At 38.5% G+C, this 21,484-nt stretch overlaps 2 protein-coding genes across 3 annotated transcripts; one reads left to right on the top strand and one right to left on the bottom strand.

The window, feature by feature from the left end:
* The first annotated feature begins 773 nt into the window (after positions 1 to 773).
* Positions 774 to 1,858, top strand: dynlt1 (dynein, light chain, Tctex-type 1). Its single transcript, XM_034161976.1, has 5 exons — positions 774 to 824; positions 1,004 to 1,045; positions 1,273 to 1,396; positions 1,473 to 1,550; positions 1,652 to 1,858. The coding sequence occupies exons 1-5, from the start codon at positions 798 to 800 to the stop codon at positions 1,720 to 1,722; spliced, it is 342 nt and encodes a 113-aa protein (XP_034017867.1). The 5' UTR covers positions 774 to 797; the 3' UTR covers positions 1,723 to 1,858.
* A 2,605-nt stretch (positions 1,859 to 4,463) lies between these two features.
* tmem181 (transmembrane protein 181) lies at positions 4,464 to 20,318 on the bottom strand. Of its 2 annotated transcripts, none has more exons than XM_034161974.1 (17): positions 20,034 to 20,318; positions 17,464 to 17,567; positions 11,316 to 11,383; positions 10,556 to 10,646; positions 10,302 to 10,441; positions 10,104 to 10,220; positions 9,925 to 10,005; positions 9,584 to 9,683; positions 9,316 to 9,446; positions 9,141 to 9,232; positions 8,999 to 9,056; positions 8,786 to 8,888; positions 8,643 to 8,694; positions 8,431 to 8,513; positions 5,007 to 5,096; positions 4,859 to 4,925; positions 4,464 to 4,684 (listed from the first exon to the last, which is right to left on the bottom strand). In XM_034161974.1, the coding sequence occupies exons 1-17, from the start codon at positions 20,165 to 20,167 to the stop codon at positions 4,600 to 4,602; spliced, it is 1,596 nt and encodes a 531-aa protein (XP_034017865.1). In that variant the 5' UTR covers positions 20,168 to 20,318; the 3' UTR covers positions 4,464 to 4,599. The 2 variants fall into 2 exon arrangements, with proteins under 2 accessions (XP_034017865.1, XP_034017866.1); XM_034161975.1 differs by lacking the exon at positions 20,034 to 20,318 and adding an exon at positions 17,803 to 17,925.
* Between the last annotated feature and the right edge of the window lie 1,166 nt (positions 20,319 to 21,484).

Here is a 21,484-nt window from a genome sequence, read left to right as displayed (position 1 = left end):
AGCAACACGCCATGTCGGATCTTCACACAGAATTATGGTTCTACAAACCAATATATAAACGTATCGATATTTTACAGGAAAACTGTGATACACCAACCGTCCAACAGGTGGCAGGCGACTCTGTTTTATAAGCAAAAAAAAAAATGTTTTCTGCATTAAGTGATTTTTAGATATGTTAATGTCTTTAGTCACACCAAATCCTAAAAAAACGACTAAATCAAAGAAGAGATCAAGCTTGTATGGTTTGGATTCGTAAATCTTCTGGAATGTCAGGACACTAAATTCTGGAGTCAAGTGTTCCACCGCACTCCAATATCAGTTTCTAACACACTAACAACCATTCATGTCGCTTTCATGACACCGCAATTGTTTATTTCATTTAAAAGATATCGATAAATACATAGTGCCATTCAATGTTTCCAACTACGTATGCGTGTTTTCGCCCACATAAAATTGACCACTGTGTCCCTCTGATAGGAAACTCAATTTCAAAATAAAAATATGGGCAACTTTCAACTGAAAGCAAGGAAACTCACTGAATTTATGAAATAAAGCTACCGTATAGGCATATATTTGTTTATATTCGGGGTACTATGGTTTAGCTAAATGTAACGTTTACTTTAGCTTTAAAGGTTTCCAATGCGAAATGTATTAAATTCTATGACTTAATTTGTTGGCACATTTGAACGGTTTTAAAACTTTGTAAGCATAATTGCTGACGACGACGAGCGCTTTTATTCTGAAAGTATATGTAACTGGAAGTGGTGTGTAAAGTAGCACACTTAAATTAACCAACCATGGCTGACTATGACAGAGAGGAGGAGGTTAGCTTGATGAATTTTATCAATATTATCTTTATCACCAACAATTAGACGTTGCCGTATTACACTGTCTTTTTTAAAGTTGTAGACTTACTTGAAGTGACGCGAGGCTAACATCTAGCGTTAGCTCTCTGTGGCTCTTGCAGCACGTTGACCCAAAACTGCCTTGTTTCTCTCTTTAGACCACGTTCGTCGTCGAAGAAGTGAAAATGCTCGTAAAAGAGGTAAACAAACTCATATATTACTTCTTGTCACCGTATTATTGCTAAGGATAGAGACCGCTTGGTTGCCGAGGAGTCTGGTTGCTAAGCAACGTGACGCCACCCTGCACGCTTTTTGTCACGTTACATTATTTTGTAATACTGATTCCAGCATTGTGAGTAATTTGGGAGTTATTATCAATAAGTGGTTCGGCAGTGCAATTAAAATGCCCAATTTTGAAATTGCTCAGTGTGCTGACACGGTCCTGGGAGAAGCTTCCTATCAGCACAGCAGAGTCAGTCAGTGGAGCAACAGTGTGGTGGAGCAATGCCTCAGTCAACTAAGCAAGCTGGGAAAACCTTTTAAATATATCGGTATGTGGGTTGTCACCCAAGCACAATGTTGCTAATGTTATCACGGCATTAAAACAGCCCTTGTTTCCTCCCGCAGTAACCTGTATCATCATGCAGAAAACTGGAGCAGGTCTGCAAACAGCCAGCTCCTGCTTCTGGGACAGCTCCACTGATGGTAACCAGTTTAATTTAAGCAAATAGTGTGTATTTAAGCAAGGCATTTATCTTCCAAGTGTTTGATCCCAAATTGATTTTAATCTATGTTGCACACAACAGGAAGCTGCACAGTGAGATGGGAGAACAAGTCCATGTACTGTACCATCACTGTTTTTGGGCTGGCCATCTGAATCTACTTTTGTTCATGTAATCAAAGTATGTTATATTAAACAAAATTCAGTTGAAGTTTACCAGGCATACTTTGCTTTATTTACACACAACAGTGGCACATGTACAGCTTTTATATCAAGTAGTAAATAATGAAAAAGAAAAAAAAAAAAAATCAAGATATTCAACAAGTTTTTCCCATTTTCAACAAGTAATATGTAGTTTATAAATGGACTGCATTTATATAGTGCTTTTCCATCTGCATCAGACGATCAAAGCACCTTACACATCAAATGCCTCATTCACCCTGTCAGGCTGCTGATATACAAGGCACCCACTACACACCGGGAGCAACTACAACCCCTGGCAAAAATTATGGAATCACCGGCCTCTGAAGATGTTCATTCAGTTGTTTAATTTTGTAGAAAAAAAAGCAGATCACAGACATGACACAAAACTAAAGTAATTTCAAATGGCAACTTTCTGGCTTTAAGAAACACTATAAGAAATCAAGAAAAAAGATTGTGGCAGTCAGTAACGGTTACTTTTTTAGACCAAGCAGAGGAAAAAAAATATGGAATCACTCAATTCTGAGGAAAAAATTATGGAATCACCCTGTAAATTTTCATCCCCAAAACTAACACCTGCATCATATCAGATCTGCTCGTTAGTCTGCATCTAAAAAGGAGTGAACACACCTTGGAGAGCTGTTGCACCAAGTGGACTGACATGAATCATGGCTCCAACACGAGAGATGTCAATTGAAACAAAGGAGAGGATTATCAAACTCTTAAAAGAGAGTAAATCGTCACGCAATGTTGCAAAAGATGTTGGTTGTTCACAGTCAGCTGTGTCTAAACTCTGGACCAAATACAAACATGGGAAGGTCGTTAAAGGCAAACATACTGGTAGACCAAGGAAGACATCAAAGCGTCAAGACAGAAAACTTAAAGCAATATGTCTCAAAAATCGAAAAATGTACAACAAAACAAATGAGGAACGAATGGGAGGAAACTGGAGTCAACGTCTGTGACCGAACTGTAAGAAACCGCCTAAAGGAAATGGGATTTACATACAGAAAAGTTAAACGAAAGGCATCATTAACACCTAAACAGAAAAAAACAAGGTTACAATGGGCTAAGGAAAAGCAATTGTGGACTGTGGATGACTGGATGAAAGTCATATTCAGTAATGAATCTCGAATCTGCACTGGGCAAGGTGATGATGCTGGAATTTTTGTTTGGTGCCTTTCCAGTGAGATTTATAAAGATGACTGCCTGAAGAGAACATGTAAATTTCCACAGTCATTGATGATATGGGGCTGCATGTCAGGTAAAGGCACTGGGGAGATGGCTGTCATTACATCATCAATAAATGCACAAGTTTATGTTGATATTTTGGACAATTGAAAGGATGTTTGGGGATGATGAAATCATTTTTCAAGATGATAATGCATCTTGCCATAGAGCAAAAACTGCAAAAACATTACTTGCAAAAAGACACATAGGGTCAATGTCATGGCATAGGGTCAATGTCAATGAGCAGATCTGATTTGATGCAGGTGTTAATTTGGGGGATGAAAATTTACAGGGTGATTCCATAATTTTTTCCTCAGAATTGAGTGATTCCATATTTTTTTCCTCTGCTTGGTCTAAAAAAGTAACCGTTACTGACTGCCACAATCTTTTTTTCTTGATTTCTTATAGTGTTTCTTAAAGCCAGAAAGTTGCCATTTGAAATGACTTTAGTTTTGTGTCATGTCTGTGATCTGCTTTTTTTCTACAAAATTAAACAACTGAATGAACATCCTCCGAGGCCGGTGATTCCATAATTTTTGCCAGGGGTTGTAGGGTATTAAGGACTTTGCCCAAGGGACCTTAGTGATTTTCCAGTCAGACGGGGATTTGAACCGAGGATCCTCTGGTCTGAAGCCCAACGCTTAACCACTAGCCCATCACCTCCCCTATGATGATTCAGGAAACAGACACCAATTTAAGCTTTTCAAAGTATTTGTAAGTTTGACAGTCCAACTTTATATATATGTGTGTGTGTGTGTGTGTGTAAAGGCACAATTTTTTTTTTTTTTAAGGCAGAGACTTCATAGCCGTTTAACGGCTACAGAGAGCAGTGCTCTCTGCTATGAAGTCACTTCCTTTTTTTTAAATGAACGAGATGTTTTATGACTTCAATGGGAACATTTGTTTTGGCTGTTATCATACATCAGTAGTTTAAGAATGTATGAAGTCCATTCAGTTTATCAAAATCCATCAATACAGACCTTCATAACATCACATTTTTGCAAAATACATAAATGCTGAGTGCAAATACAAAGCCACTTTCCAGAGAAAGGAGTGGTAGGAAATCAGTGGTCCATGGGCATTTTAATTAGTGGACAAAAATTTGTCACCAGCCGATAAAGCTATGGCACTAAAATTCCCAATTTGAGGGTCGTGCGAGTGCTCTATGAGCCAAAATATACTGTTGTATATGACTTCTGTATTTTACACAGTGCAGTCATCTGTGTGCATGCTTATATCAGAGAGCTGAAAGGAATGGCAAAAACAAACAACTGTACAGAAGAACAGTGGTTCCACGCAAAGATTTAAAATCTAAATTTTTTTTTTTTTTTTTTTTTACAAATATTAGTAACCCTCCAAAGAGAAATGCTGGTTATGATCTTCACAAATTAATTATTTTACTCTCAGCAAGACTGAAATCATGATGCAGTTGCTAAAACATTAGTACATTCAGTCGACAGAAGTTCTAAAAAATATATTTATGTACAAATACAGTATATTATTTTGTATTGCCAATGCACATATTCCATATTTACAGGTACACTTTGAGGTTTGCCATAATTTACTCTCATACAACAGGAACAGCATCGCTCAGAGCTCCCATCAGTCACTGTCACTCTCATCCTGGTACTTGCTGGTTGCTTTGATGGGACGGCCATTTTGTAAAGGCATTTCTTCATAATCACTCCTATACAAAGACAAGGTAACATCAGTGGATTTGTGTGTGGTAGCCATTAAATTTGTTTTTCATTTTATTAAATGTTTGCTCCACTGTGCATGTACTGAGCTTTTGTGTGTGCAAGTCAAGGTTCAAAATGTGCTACATGATGATTCCTCCCCACATAATCAACTGAACACATACCCATAGATCACCTCATCATCAGAGTCATTTAGCATAGAGAATGCAGGATTATCCTTCAACTGGGAGTCTGGGCGTGAAAAAAGAAAAAGTTGATTTCATTCATCTTCTGGACTTTAAAGGACTAGAAACATTTTAGCATAACTCTTACCATAAAGGGCATTTTTAGAGGGGGAGTACACAAATGCCAACGTGTACAAGTAGAAGTTTAGGAGGCCGTAGAATGATAAAAATTCAGCTGGTAGGTCTGAATTAAGGAAACGTCCTCTGCTAGCACAGAAATCAACCATACAAGGTCATACGACATACTTGAAGGGAAATCATACACAAAGTAAAATACTTAGAAAACAGGTGTTTTTATCTTCAAATGGTGAAAAAAATGAATAAACGAAAAAGAGCTCTTTAGTGTGAAAACCTCAGGAAGACCAAAAACAAAGCTCCAACGCACTCTGTGAAAATGAATTAAAAAGCCTTTATTGTGGCATGGCTATATAATTAAAATACGCACCAACGCATTTCGGCCCAGCATGGCCTTCTTCAGGATATCAAACAGGTTTTGCACAGGTGTCACAGGCCTCCTTTAATAAGGAAGAAGCTAGTCCACGCCTACACTCAGATAATTAGAGGAGATAAAAAGTACATTTTTAGAACAACAACAATGGAAAGACAAAACACAAAAATACTATACAGTATAGTCTATGTACAATATAATACAATTCATTTAAATATATGTAATGCAATCACTCAAGTGGTAAACCCCATTGAAACAGGGCGGGCACTTCCTTGAACAATCTAAATCACAAGATACATATATCATAAATATGGAGAGAAATCTATGTCGGCGTTGAGGCCTGGACGTTCAGTTGCTTTTAAGTGTACAATCCAATAAGTTTCACGTTGTAGGAGGAGAGAAAGTCTTTCGCCACCACGTGATTGTTTTTCAATTGTTTCAATGACCATCACTTTTAGTTTATTGACATTTGTGTGTCCAGCCATGTGATAGTGGACTGCCATAGGGTAGAGTGGATCTTGCTTGTGTATGGCACGTTTATGCTCTTTAAGTCTCCTTGTAGTTCTTCCAATATAGAAACATCCACATTCACACTGCAATTTATATACCATAAAAGATGTATTGCAGTTGGCATACTTTTTTAAATTGAAATTTCTTTCCTGTACGGCCTTTGAAAGATGATTTGTCAATATTGGGGCAATGATTGCAATTGCCACAAAAGAATGTTCCTTTGGGGAGCTGAAGCCATGTGGATGAAGTAGCAGGTGGCAAGTGGCTCCTCACCAGATGATCCTTAAGGGTGGGAGCACGTCTATAACAAAAAGCCAGAGGGGGCCAAAATCCACAAGAATTTGCATGACCCCCCTGGCAGACCAATCATTAGTGGTAATGATACAATTACTGAACCTGCCTCAATGTTTATTGATTATTTTATAAAACCTTGTGTACAGAGGCTTCCAGCATATTTAAAAGATACTACTGATGTGCTGATAAAGCTCAATCAACTGGAAAATATAGGGGAAGCACTTCTTGTCACAATGGATGTTGAGGCGTTGTACACAAATATCCCTCACGAGGAAGGGCTTGAAGCATTGCACTTTTATCTTCAAGAACAAGCTGAGGACTCTATGCCACCAAATAGCTTCATTCTCTCACTTACAGAGTGGACACTTCACAATAATATATTTTTGTTCCAGGACAAGCTTTACCGTCAGATACAGGGGACAGCCATGGGAGCCGCTTATGCCCCTAGCTATGCTGGACTATTCATGGGCCTGTGGGAGAGAACATGCATCCACAGTGAATCTAATCCCTTTCTTCAGTGCATCAAATGGGAGATACATAGATGATTTTTTATTTTTTTTTTCTCACCGGCACTGAAGTAGAATTATTGGACTTTCACAAATACTTAAACTCTGTAAATGCCAATATCAAATTAAGTCTGGAATATAGTAAATCAAAGATTAACTTTTTGGACTTGAATATTATGAAAGACGACCAAGGGAATATTCATACCTCTATTTACAGAAAAGTACGGATCGTAACACAATATTAAGAGCTGACAGCTTTCACCCATCACATCTCAAAAACAATATCCCATTTGGACAATTTCAAAGACTGAGGAGACTTTGTGACTCTGATGCAGATTTTGAGGTGCAGGCCTCTACCATGATGGACAGATTCCAACAAAGAGGCTATAACAAACATGCACTGAGACAAACATACAGCAGAGTTAAACAAATGGACAGAAAAACTCTTTTTCAAAAAAAGGCTCGGGCGCCACCTACAGGCCAGGTCTATTTTTCCACACAATACAGTTCTAGATGCAGAGAGATCACAGACATCATTAAAAGAAATTGGAGCATTATTGATAGTGATGCTCATCTCAAGGACGTGTTCCCTGATCCTCCAGCTTTTTGTTATAGACGTGCTCCCACCCTTAAGGATCATCTGGTGAGGAGCCACTTGCCACCTGCTACTTCATCCACATGGCTTCAGCTCCCCAAAGGAACATTCCCTTGTGGCAATTGCAATCATTGCCCAATATTGACAAATCATCATCTTTCAAAGGCCGTACAGGAAAGAAATTTCAATTAAAAAAGTATGCCAACTGCAATACATCTTTTGTGGTATGTAAATTGCAGTGTGAATGTGGATGTTTCTATATTGGAAGAACTAAAAGGAGACTTAAAGACAGACTTGCAGAGCATAAACGTGCCATACACAAGCAAGATCCACTCTACCCTATGGCAGTCCACTATCACATGGCTGGACACACAAATGTCAAACTAAAAGTGATGGTCATTGAAACAATTGAAAAACAATCACATGGTGGCGACAGACTTTCTCTCCTCCTACAACGTGAAACTTATTGGATTGTACACTTAAAAGCAACTGAACATCCAGGCCTCAACGCCGACAGATTTCTCTTCATATTTATGATATATGTATCTTGTGATTTAGATTGTTCAAGGAGGTGCCCGCCCTGTTTCAATGGGGTTTACCACTTGAGCGATTGCATTACATATATTTAAATCAATTGTATTATATAGTATTATATTGTACATAGACTATACTGTATAGTATTTTTGTGTTTTGTCTTTCCATTGTTGTTGTTCTAAAAATGCACTTTTTATCTCCTCTAATTATCTGAGTGTAGGCGTGGACTAGCTTCCTCCTTATTAAAGGAGGCCTGTGACACCTGTGCAAAACCTGTTTGATATCCTGAAGAAGGCCATGCTGGGCCGAAACGCGTTGGTGCGTATTTTAATTATATAGCCATGCCACAAGAAAGGCTTTTTAATTCATTTTCACACAGTGCCTTGGAGCTTTGTTTTTGGTCTTCCTGAGGTTTTCATACTAAAGAGCTCTTTTTCATTTTTTCACCATTTGAAGATAAAAACGCCTGTTTTTTAAGTATTGAATACCATCCCTATCTCCAACTGAGCACCTGAGCATAAAGTTTTGTTTTTTTTTAACTTTTTGATTCACAATTTGTGGACCCATGCAGGACTCCTTTTTCGATTTTATCTTTAAACAAAGTCAAATACTTTTGGAAGGATATAGTTTTGATAATGAGTAGACAATGCAGCCACAAAGTTTTCTTGGAGAGCCTTGGCACCAAACCTCAGGTATAGAATGAGCATGCTGGCAGAGAGAGAAAGACAGGCACAGCAGTATTTTAAACAAAACTAATCACATACACCAATTTAAGCTTTTCAAAGGCAAAAAACTTTTTTTGTTTCGTTTTTCCCAATTAAATATCCTAAAGCACACCTTATAATGAGGACCACAAATGTCAGGGCGGTCAAAAATTTCAGCCGAAGATCTGGTGAAAAGAAGTGACATCACAGATTGGTATGACTACAGTTAAAGTGTCAATCGTGTCAAATAGGAAGAGGTGTGGTGCAGTGTCACACCGGAGTAAGGCATGTTCTTCAGTTCAGAACAAGCTCTGACGACCAGGAAGATCAAGTAGAGGATGTAGACAGCGACCACAATCAGGAAGAACACCTTCATGCCCTGGAGAAATAAAACACAAGTTTAACAAAGCCCAAGCACAATCGTATCAGAAGTGGATTTACCTGAAGCAGCTGTCATGGATTCTCATGTTACTAAAATGGCAGTCTTACCTCAAAGTTTTCGATATCCACCTTGTATTGGTAGGTAGGGTCTTGGAGTTCATTGACCCTAGAAACCCAGGAGTAGATCAACTCACTATTGCTGTAATTCAGTGTGTGCATCATGCCGACTATAGCCAGGCGTCACACTTACGTTTGCCACATTCCCAGTGTAACCGCTGAGAGCCACAGAAGACCCACGATGACCAGCTTTGGCAGGTAGAATGTCAGGAATTTCCTCTCACCCTGGGCAAATGAGGTAAATGCTACATGTAAGTTGTAATTAAAAAGGAAACTATTATGATGTGGGAAAAAAATGCCAGACTTACCTGAACTCTGATGCCATGGTAGACGCAGAGCCAGAAGAGCAGCAGGGCACAGAGAAAGGTCGCCTGAAAGAAAGTGTCTAACAACCCCGAAAACCAGCTGTTCACCAGGAACGACAGCGGGAAAAATGGATCTGTACAGTAAAAGTAAAACTCATTCACAGTAAGAAATACACCTGACCTTTAAATTAAAAGAGAGGCAGGAATATTTTTAAGCTGGAAGATGTAACTTTTCTTTCATTGCAAATGAATAAGACCAGACTCAACTCACCATTATAGAGCAGGAGCAAGGGCAACATGACAGACATCCACTTCTGTTCTATGCCCCAGTCCCTCATTGAAAACTTCCTCAGCGAATGAGCAAACATACACTAGAAGACACAGAGAAAAGGAAGACAAAGCCAGCTCAGCTTTCCCACTTCCTAAGGGCTATCTTATAATGTTCGCATCAAAGGTGTAGCACATATGGATCTGGCAATATGACAACATGTATCACATATTAAAAACAAAGGCTGTTTAAGGGCCTCACTACATTTTATTCAGAGCAGCCTGGATTTCTGTTCATGTGGAATTAACTGCAGTGAAGAACTAAAAAGAAAGCTGGGTCTTTACCGTAACCATGAAGGTCAATACCACAAAAACAAACCGGAACCAGATTTCCACTTGTGAGAAGGTTGAATTGTACATTTTCCACTGAAAAAGATTGATAAAAGGGGGGAGGGATAAGTCAAACAGCTGTGTTTAAGCAGAGTGTCAAAGAAGATACAGTACAACCAATGTGCATCACTTACTACAAATTTGAACTTGATGTCATATGTGGCGTTTTCAAGGTTTCTGAAGCTTATCTCCACCTGGTACTGGGTGTAGTTCAGGTAGCCCAGATGAAGCACAATGATCTCATCACATTCCTGTGTGAGCAAAGGAAATCGACGATGATTCAGGAAACAACAACTATAAGACGCCACCACCATGACGCTTCAAGAACTCACTCTGCTGTTACTGATGGACACAGCCTGGCAATGCAGCATTCGTGATTTCTTGTGCACATTGTCCGTTTTCCTTATGCTGGCGTCCTGCAGCACTCCTTTTAAATCCACGCTCATTTCAAACTGCTGCTGGAAACCGGCCACTGACGCACACAGGGAAAGCATCAAGGGAAAAGGGTTTTTATTTTTCACGATGACCAAACAGAAAGGTGCTTTTAAACATTTATCACAGACTGTAGCACATTTGCTGGACTCACCGCTGCTGTGTTCAACCTGCATGACACAGGTGAGCCAGAGCTGCTGGTTGTAGGTTGTGAGGGGAGGAGAAAAAAGGCAGAAGGGTCCGGTCTGAAAACAGAAATCACAAGTTAGCAAAAATCTAAGTAATTATCACTGACAATTTTTAAAAACCACAATGAGGATTTCAGTAGCTGTGAGAACTTAAGTTTTTTTTTTTTTAACCAAGTTATTAAGTAATTTAGAGTTTTTATATATACAGTGCCCTCCAAAAGTATTGGGCTGCTTGATATTTCACACATTTTAATTCATTTATGCCATTTCAAATACATAAAGTAAATCAGCATCTCAATATAAAAATTTCTAGAAATTATCTTCCTTAAACTCAAAGAAAATCCTCCTCTATAACATACTTTTGTAACCCATCACCTTGGCTTTTATATTTTTTATTAATTTATATCAAGTTGTAGAGATTTGAGAGTTTAAGGAAGATAATTTTAGAATGTTTATTTTAAGAAGTCTGATTTACTTTTTGTATTTGAAATGGCATAAGCAAATTAAAATGTGTGAAATGTTAAGCGGCCCAATACTTTTGGAGAGCACTGTAATGGGAAAATGGCAGAAACTGGTTCAAACTTCTCAATGTGGATTTCTGCTCTATGAAAATGTAACTATTATTATTTGGACTGTAGGTCAGATAAAACAAGTAATTTTGACATCATGCAGGTTTTTGCATTTAAATAACTTTTTGACATTTATTTCTATTAAGAAATGTCTTACCTTGAGTGAGGCATTTTTGACAAGTACCTGATCACCACTGTGCTCTTGCTTAGCAATAATTTTAGGCCCTGCAAAAAAAACAAACAAACAAACAAAAAAAAAAAACAAAAAAAAAAAACCCAAACAAAAGAAAATCTTAAACCAGTATCTCCCACAGAACAAGTACCAAAGCAAAACATAAAGAGTTGGAGTTTCAGGCACTCCCATTACACCTGGAACACACTGCACAGTCAAGTCACTTTGGCCACACTCACAAGCGCTCATTTATACCGGTGTTGCAGACCGAACAGTCCCCCCGCCTTCACTGTGCATGCATCAATTGGAACAGAGCAGCTCGTCTGAGACCGAGTATCTACACCCAAACTGATCAAAGGGAATAATGTGATTATTAACCATCAAATGACAAGGTAAAACCTCTTAAATCATTCTAAAATCAATTTTAAGCAGAAACGAGGCAATAATCGGTGAGTCGCTACTGACACTTTGAAATGACGGAGGCGCAGTGAACGCAACAGGCAGCAGTTCGTTTGGCTTCGGCGCTCTGATTACTTCGTCCGTATTTTTTATGAAATAATGCTGAATTTATGTGGAAATGATTGTTGTACTAAAGCTTCAGATACAGTAGTGTTCATAATAATAGTAGTGCTATGTGACTGAAAAGATTAATCCAGGTTTTGAGTATATTTCTTATTGTTACATGGGAAACAAGGTACCAGTAGATTCAGTAGATTCTCACAAATCCAACAAGACCAAGCATTCATGATATGCACACTCTTAAGGCTATGAAATTGGGCTATTAGTAAAAAAAAAAAAGTAGAAAAGGGGGTGTTCACAGTAATAGTAGCATCTGCTATTGACGCTACAAACTCAAAACTATTATGTTCAAACAGCTTTTTTTTTTTAGCAATCCTGTGAATCACTAAACTAGTATTTAGTTGTATAACCAGTTTTTCATGATTTCTTCACATCTGCGAGGCATGGAGTCAACCAACTTGTGGCACCTTTCACCTGTTATTCCACTCCCAGATTCTTTAACAACATTCCACAATTCATTCACATTTCTTGGTTTTGCTTCAGAAATAGCTTTTTTGATGTCACCCCACAAGTTCTCAATTGGATTTAAGTCCGGGGATTGGGTAGGCCAGTCCAAAACATTAATTTTGTTGGTTTGGAACCAAGATTTTGCTCGTTTACTAGTGTGCTTGGGGTGATTGTCATGTTGAAACACCCATTTCAAGGGCATGTCCACTTCAAGTATTTTGACATATCCAAACTGATCCATGATACCTGGTATGCGATATATAGGCCCAACACCATAGTAGGAGAAACATGCCCATATCATGATGCTTGCACCACCATGCTTCACTGTCTTCACTGTGACTTGAATTCAGAGCTTGTGGGTCATCTCACAAACTGTCTGTGGCCCTTGGACCCAAAAAGAACAATTTTACTCTCATCAGTCCACAAAATATTCCTCCATTTCTCTTTAGGCCAGTTGATGTGTTCTTTGGCAAATTGTAACCTCTTCTGCACATCTTTTATTTAACAGGGATTTTGTAGGGGATTCTTGCAAATAAATAAGCTTCACACAGGCGTCTTCTAACTGTCACAGCACTTACAGGTAATGCCAGACTGTCTTTGATCATCCTGGAGCTGATCAATGGGTGAGCCTTTGCCATTCTGGCTATTCTTCTATCCATTTTGATGGTTGTTTTCCATTTTCTTCCACGCGTCTCTGTTTTTTGGCCATTTTAAAGCATTGGAGATCATTGTAGATGAACAGCCTATAATTTTTTGCACCTGCGTATAAGTTTTCCCCTCTCCAATCAAACTACACTGTTTTTCTGAACAATGTCTTGAATGACCCATTTTCCTCAGGCTTTCAAAGAGACAACCATGTTCAACAGGTGCTGGCTTCATCCTTAAATAGGGGACACCTGATTCACACCTGTTTGTTCCACAAAACTGACGAACTCACTAACTGAATGCCACACTACTATTATTGTGAACACCCCCTTTTCTACTTTTTTTTTACACTAATAGCCCAATTTCATAGCCTTAAGAGTGTGCATATCATGAATGCTTGGTCTGGTTGGATTTGTGAGAATCTACTGAATCTACTGGTACTTTGTTTCCCATGTAACAATAAGAAATATACTCAAAACCTGGATTAATCTTTTCAGTCACATAGCACTACTATTATTCTGAACACTACTGTATCTATCACTGAGATAGATGATGACTGGAATGCAGTTTGAAGCAGAAATGATGTGCTAATCGGTGAACTGCGGCTGGCACTCAAATGACACATACGCAGTGAATGCAGGGCAGACCAATTTTTAGGTGGACTGTTCAGTCAGTGACACCGGGCAGAATTTTAGCTGTGTTTGCCGTGTGTCACTGTTTAGTCTTTCCCCATCATTTATCTTTTAAATATTAATTTATTCCACACTATCCTTTGTGATTGTTACTGTGCATAATCAGTTTGGGCTTTTCTTTTGTGCGTACACCCACAGTTCATCAGATACAGCCATGCACCTGAGTGCATTTTACTATATAAACTTAAAAATATAAACAGGTCTAAGCACATGGAGACTCACCATCAACTTTGTTCTTTTAGATTATTCTTTAAAATTACAGATATGATTGACAGAACATGGCGTGAGTTTAGTTGAGGAGATTGTAAAACAAACTGTAACCGGACAGCAGTCATGACTTTTTCACTCACTTTTTTAAAATGATTTAAGTATCTATATTTTTCATGCCTGTAAGTTCATTCCGTCATAGAAAGTCCAGTAAAAGCTGTTACTTAAATTTAAAACAGCAGGCATGATGTCAAAATGCTTGTCTGGAAATCGTAGGTGCCGTGTTTTTTGTCTAGAGGGGAGCAATTCACGTGACACCACACACGTCTGTCTGCAAGGTTACATGGGGCCTCATGTATCAATGTTGCGCGCTTGTGGCGTAAATTCCCGGTGTAGATTTGAAGTACACCAAAGTTGCCGTGACCATGTATCAAGCAGTGCGCACCTGCCCATTTCCGGTGTACGCCCGACGTGACGTTGATAAATGCGTCGGGTAAAAACAATCAGAATTATAATGAACACGCCCATAAATATTCAGACTCCGCTTCAGACACACCCTCATTTCACGACATGGAAGCCAGGAAGACGGCAAAGAAAAAGAACTTCACCAATCACGACACGTGCCAATAGAGCGCCAAAAGCGGCCGTCGTATGAATTGTTTTGTAGTATAATCAAAAAAGTGTTATTCTCTTTTCACGTCAATAATTCTTGACGTGTATAATTGCTAGCTCAATTAATAAGACACGCCTTATTTTTCAGATTTCTTTATTTTTTTAATTTATTTCTTTATTTTATGTTAAACGAATGGAGAAAACAAAACCTGATTGCAGCACGGGCGAAGGGAATGACAACACTATAGTTGTAATTATCAATTTCATTGTCTAAAACGATCACACCACATAAAGATAAGCTCGGTGCTGTTTTGGCTCCAGGCTCGAAATCTGGAGAAAAAGGCGAGCAGGGCTTTCTTTGCGGTCAGCGCTGTGGCCACGGATCGTGCTCCATAGACCAACAATCCCACAAAAGCAGGATTTGTATTAATTATTATGTAGTATAATCAAGAAAGTGTTATTTATGTAACATATGCATTGATTTGTATAATGGCACTGTTTATCATGTTGATCATTTTCATTTTTATGTGGATTCCAGTGCTGGTTCATTTTGGTGTATAATTTACACCACCTCTCGACTTGGTGTATATTTTCAGCGCACTGTACGCCAACGACCACACTGATAAATGCCAAGTACACCCCATACACACTCAAATATCACCGTACGCAATGTTGATACATGAGGCCCATGGTCACCAAAATGAAAATCAACACACAAGGCAGCCATAATGTGACTGTGACACTTGCAGTGTGTTTCAGGCCTTGGGTGTCGCCACAGCAGATTGCAAGTCTCCTTCTTCGTCCGTCACACCGACCACCTGAATGTTCTCCTACATTACATCCATAAACCTCCTCCTCTTCTCCTGTGTGATGGCTCGTACCTTCTCCCAATACAACCTGCATCACTTCTTAGCACCCACCCAAACCATCTCAAATGCCTTTCACTTTGTCTTCAATGTGCACTCTCGCACTGATATGCCCATTCTGTCCATTTTTGTCATATCCCACAAAATCACTGCATCTTCAGCTTCACCACTTCACTGTAATCTTTATATGACAGTTAATAGACATACAGGGAGCCTGATAAAGATTTCATTCAAATCTGGTCAGGACACATTGAGATATGCAACCCGAAACAACACAATTTGTTGTTTTTAATCAACTTGAGCACCACCTATACTCTTGCACCTTCATAATTCCACATTAAATTTAAAAAGAACAGTACAGGGCTTGCTAATGGAATGATATCATGCAAAAACTAGCTCTGAATGTTGAAAGCATAATCCAGAAATTCCTCAAATATAAATGTCACTTCAGCGAAATGTTTTGCAGTGCCCAAGATGGCACCCTCGACTACCCGATGAAATTCTGCACTTTTCCAGGAACTACTTATATCATAATATGACACCAATCAAAATTAAGCTGGGCAGTCTTTGGAACATTGAGATATTTCAACTTCAAAACATAACTTCTTAAGAAGTCCAATTTTGACGCTCAAGAAACTGATCCTTCTCGACACCTTAGAAAAACAATAGTTTTGTTTAGGGCCCTAGATTTTTTTTTATCTTCTCCTGGCTGTTCCTAAAGCCAGGCTTAAATCCAGAGGTGATAGAGCCTTTTCTGTGGCAGCGCCACAAATCTGGAACAATCTTCCGCTGTCTGTCAGGTCCTCAAGAGTCAGTTTAAATCCAGACTGAAAACTCATCTCTTTTCCCTGGCTTTCAACACTGGCTAAGTGGTATGTGCTTTGCTCTGCTATTTTGCTCTGTATTTTTATATTTGTAATTTCTTTCCTTTTGTTAATATTTTCGAAGTGGCTAAGGATACGTACAAAACCGTATCTTCTGCGGGATTGCTAAAGGTATGGACTGAGGTTCACTGAAGATACGGCCAATGTACGGATGAGTTTTGAAGCCTGGTCAGACCTTTAGCCACATATGGTTACGGGTACGGACATATATGCGCATTTGATTGGTCGGTAAGACACCCTCCGTATCTTTAGAACAGTGTTCACTGAAGATACGGACAATGTACGGATGAGTTTTGAAGCCTTGCCGAACCTTTAGCCGCATATGGTACGGGTACGGACATATTTGCGCATTCTGATTGGTCGGTAAGACACCCTCCATATCTTTAGAACGGTCTCTGTAGATACGGGTCCGTACCCACGGCCTAATGTTTTACAGTTATTGTATTGCTACTATTGTGAAGCACTTTGGTCAGCTGCAGTTGTGTTTAAATGTGCTATATAAATAAACTTGAACTGAATATCTACCCACTGACTTTCCACAAAAAAAGAGAAATTAAACAATCTGACATGCCTCCATCACTTCTACTCCTTACCACAGCACCATTCCGAAGCGCTCATTCTCATACAAGCGAATGCTTTCAATCTTGTTCCTAATGACTTCTCTTGAGCACATTTCCATCTCTCCAGACATGGCTCAACTTACTTTGTGTGATCACTACAGATCACAGTGTCATCTGCAAAATTACGCCAACCTGTCCATCACCACTGCAAACAAGCAAGAGCTCAGAGCCGCCTGTTATCTCTACTGCACATTGTACCGCGGTCATGCTGTCCTCATATTTCCTGTGCCACTCTCAAATACTTCTGTGACTTGTTCAGGTTTCTTGTTCTGAACTATTATGGGGGAATAGCTGTAAGCTGCATTTTTTTGTTCTGCTAAAACAGGGCCCAAGCAGCATTTATTTTTGGTTCAGCTATCTCAGAGATAATCAGATATGGCTAGGATTTTGTGGGCAGAAACATAGCAGCAAGTATGAGCCGGTGAGTCGTGAGTGAGTTGTTTATTTGAGTTGGGATGGCTTAAACGTTTGAGAAGAGCTGATAAGGTCAAACAGAATGACTCAACCACTTCATATCTGGATCTGAAGGAGCACAGTCTGTTAAAGCAGCCTGAAAGCAGCTGACCTGAGGAACAACATACCTGCAATTCCTATGAAGACTGTGAGGCCGAAGCAGATCAAAAATGTCACGAAGACCAAGACAAAATGCCTTTTTGACAGAGTGTAGAGCCTCATGGGGGCTAATCTGCGGCAAGAAGACATTAGTTAAATTTATAACGAGCTTAAAACCTCAGAACATACCAAAAACACCTTACACGGCTTGTTAAGTGGAGAATATTGACTGTTTGTGTGGCACAGGTGCGAATATGTAGCCACAGTTAGCTTCAATGCTAATCCTGTAAGTGCGCCGCGGTTCAAAACAAATCTCAACACCAGCGACGCTTCGCTAGTGCATGAGCTAAACTAAAGTTTTCACTTACAATTCCATTTTTTGTTGCTTCGAAGACTCGGCCGTGAGAAAATCGCTAAAATCTCCAAGTGACTCCACATCCGTGAACTACAAGTGACGACATACACGACGTCAAAAAGGTGGGGCTGAGATCACGTGGTTTTTAGGAAGGCGGAAATACACGTTTTAACTTAAAAAAAAACAATCATCATCAAGAAAAACACTCCACTAAATTGTGCTGGACGTTGTATTCCACAAAACTATAATTCTTAATTAGAACGTTCTACAAAGTAAAATGAAAAATTTTAATTTCATAAACAGTTGCTGCAATTTTCTAATGGGTCTTTCAAAAAAGGAAAACATAAATGTAATGTGGTGAATTTTTTTTACACAAGTGGTCAAAAGAGAATCTTAAAACACTGAAAAATATCAAATGCACGATAGATTTAAAAAAAATCTACTTCACTCATCAGTTTTGAAGTCACGTCTATTTGTTCAAAAAATATAAAATTCAGATTACATACAATCAAATTTTTCTTTTTTCTTTTATTTTTTTTAGAAATGGCAGACCACTAAAAATAAATATTAATGTTGAAGCCAACACTACGACAAGAGTCGCAGGCAAATGTTTTTGTACCCTTGAGAAAATTGCACATTTAATAAATTAAAAATTAGGTTTGCCTTGTTTATTGCCATGTGATAACTGACTTGCTTAAAATAAATAGACAAAAAACATCACTGACACTTCAAATTTTGTTATTCTGTTGACCCACTGAAGAAATAAAGGGAAAAAAAAATCAAATTACATTTTTTTTTTAAATCAAAATGAAAGGGTACTTAAAATACTTGCACAGTATCGACTTAGGTGTACACATATAAGCAAAACTTGCTGGACTTTGACAATGTTTACAATTTATGGGTACCTGCAGTGACAAATCCTAATTTCTGTGAAATTGAGGATCATATTTCTATTGCTTGTCACAAAAAAAGACAAAGGAACACAAATCCTCATCACCAAAGGAGTAAAAGCGTGAACAGAAATAAAATACTTATGAACTAGGACATTGATCTGAGGGGAACCACAGGGTTCTAGATGTGGTCATTTGTACTGCATATAGAGGACAGCTGATTTTTTTTGGGAAAAAAAAATCTCTTTACAGTTATGCTACATTTTTTAAACTTTTGACATAGAAAAATGTATTGGCTTTTATGAAAGTCTTTATTGAAGGTTTAATCTGTTCTCAGTTGTGTTCAATTTTCTAAAATGAATTCCTATCATCAATAAGCTTTTCTAAAACTACTTAACCAATACAATATTCCATGTAAAGAAATTGCAAATAACTGACGTTTTATACATGTACTGTGGCAGTGTTCACATTAGATCATTTTTTTGGCGAGACTTTCTATTGGCTACAGTGTTGCTTTCTGTAGCCAACAATCAATGTACGGCTACAGAAAGCAATGCTTTCTGCTAACCCTATATATTTATTATATTTGTCATATGTGTGTGTGTGTGTGTGTGAGATAATGATTTTAGGGTTATGGAATCAGTTCCTTTTTTGTTGCTGTTCCATTTGTTTGTTTTTGGCCTATGTGAGACACTGTTGAGACACAATTTTGCTGTTTTGTCCAGAGTGTGAACATGTTCATTCTGGATCGGCAGTCACATGCATACAGAAAATGTCCAGATTTGAATCTGCTGTCTGGGATGTTAGTGCATGGAGGTCTGCAGCAACCTCACAGGTTTTTATTTTGAAATAGAGGCTCTTATTGTGGAAGTGCGTATTGGTCCGATAACCTTGCTGTTTTCACGACTTGAATCCTCATGAAAAAATACATAAGTATGCCAAAGGACGAAAGTCAGCTCTTTGTGGATTTCAAATGATGCTCCGGATACACAAACACACAGAGGCCACTTCCCTTTTATTATATGGAATTGTGACGGGGACAACCAAAGCCATCTCCAACGTCACCACTAGATGGCACTAAATCCCAGACTAGCTGCAACTGTAAAACATCTTTCATAATAACCACCTTAAATTTTAAAGAGCTACAGAAAGTATATTCCCTTCCACAAATCAACACGTGCTGCCTTTTATAATGATTCAGTTTGCTCATAATCACAATCTGATATTTTAGTATATACACGAAGGATTTTCTTGCATTATATTCTCGTGTTCCGCAGCGGGAGTTACTCGTTTTAATGGTAAAAATTTGCACCATAATCTCGGCCCTTAGCGCCAAAAACAAAGAGAGCCGCACCTGTAAAAGCGTTCATCTCTGTAAGGAGTCAGGTCCTCTTTCAGCTCTTTGTAGGCCTCCTGGATCCTCCTGCAGAAGTACTTCAGCTCGTTGTACAGCGGATTTTCCAAACCGGGCGAATAATCGGTGTCCATTACCGGAGCGAAAATGGCGCAGCGTGAAAAAAAAAAAAAAAAAAAAAAAAATCGCAACCTGTGGAGATCGATAAAGCGGTGTAAGTTTTTGGGCCAGTGCGATTACATCAAAAGTGTAGCCGCAGCTGTTTGGTGTCAGGTCACAGCGAGCACGCAGAAAAATACACCTTCACAGGGGAAGTCACGTGACCGACGTTCAGCACCACGGACAGCGCCGCCCCGCCCTCCCACACGCAATAAAACACTTGATTTATCCAATGGAGTAAATTAGTTTAGCACCCGAAAATTTGATTTTTCCCACACAGGATTGCAAACAAAAATATAGTGTATGGAATGATGACAAAAATGTACACAATATATCCTGGATTAACATTTTTCAATCTGTTGCTGCCTGCAGCGAACGATTTCAAACCAACCACCGTTTTTAACGTTTCAAAGCATTTAAAGCTTTTCCAATTTTGTCATAGCAAACGGACCTGTTTATTAAACCATATTTTTTTTAACCGTTAATCCAATTAACATGCACGTTTATTCATATTATACTGCCTTTAAAAACTACAGTACACGTGACAATGCACACATTTATTTTTATACGACACTGGAGACAAACGCCAATATCTAAAATTTTTTTTAAAAATAAAGATTTTCCATCTATAAAGTAATTAAAATGTAGTTTAACAATGTGACCACTAGAGGACAATCAAATCTTTGATTCTCAATACACTCCATACAGACTTTACAATTCTCTTGTCCTTTTGATGTTTGAGTTCAAACTTTTGAAACGTCATAAAGGCCTCATTCCAGATAAGATTTAAAAACTTCTTGTCTTTGGATTAATGTTTGTCTGCTGTGGTATTAAAATTCAAGTTGGTAACATTCAATACTGTCTAATCACTGAGGAAATCTATGCACTAATCAGGATTGCGGTAATATCAGTGTTTTAGCTATTATCTCTGCAGTGAAAAGAATGAATACTGCACTGAATTCAGGGATGCTGTAAAAATGACCCACATTGCATTTGTGGGCAATCAGCTGTGGCTGTGTAGACCTTTATTGTCAGATTGTGGCATGATTTGAGAAGCTCAAGCCATATGTGACAACTGATTGGTATCAAGCCATTTCTCATGACATCACACCAAGATCATATCTGTCACATCTAGACCATCAAACTCCACAAAAACACAGGTTTAAATTTTGTCTGTTTCATGTGACTACCATTTTATCATGGCATGGAAAACTCAGATTAACCATACCGATCCTCGTTTTAATCATCTAAATATTCACGATTTCTGAATTCACAAAAATATTACTTTAGGA

This window comes from Thalassophryne amazonica, chromosome 21 (genome assembly GCF_902500255.1).
Source record: "Thalassophryne amazonica chromosome 21, fThaAma1.1, whole genome shotgun sequence".
NCBI classification, from domain to species: Eukaryota; Metazoa; Chordata; class Actinopteri; order Batrachoidiformes; family Batrachoididae; genus Thalassophryne; species Thalassophryne amazonica.
The sequence above is the reverse complement of the archived record's forward strand: the minus strand, read 5'-3'. Positions and strand labels throughout refer to the sequence as shown.

Coding starts and splice junctions, on each gene's coding strand:
- dynlt1 (XM_034161976.1), top strand. CDS start 798: ATGGCTGACTATGACAGAGAGGAGGAG. Junction 825..1,003: donor ACTATGACAGAGAGGAGGAG/GTTAGCTTGATG, acceptor TTCTCTCTTTAG/ACCACGTTCGTCGTCGAAGA. Junction 1,551..1,651: donor CTGGGACAGCTCCACTGATG/GTAACCAGTTTA, acceptor TGCACACAACAG/GAAGCTGCACAGTGAGATGG.
- tmem181 (XM_034161974.1), bottom strand. CDS start 20,167: ATGGACACCGATTATTCGCCCGGTTTGGAAAATCCGCTGTACAACGAG. Junction 9,684..9,924: donor TATTGACCTTCATGGTTACG/GTAAAGACCCAG, acceptor TGTGTCTTCTAG/TGTATGTTTGCTCATTCGCT. Junction 4,926..5,006: donor CTCTAAAAATGCCCTTTATG/GTAAGAGTTATG, acceptor TTTCACGCCCAG/ACTCCCAGTTGAAGGATAAT.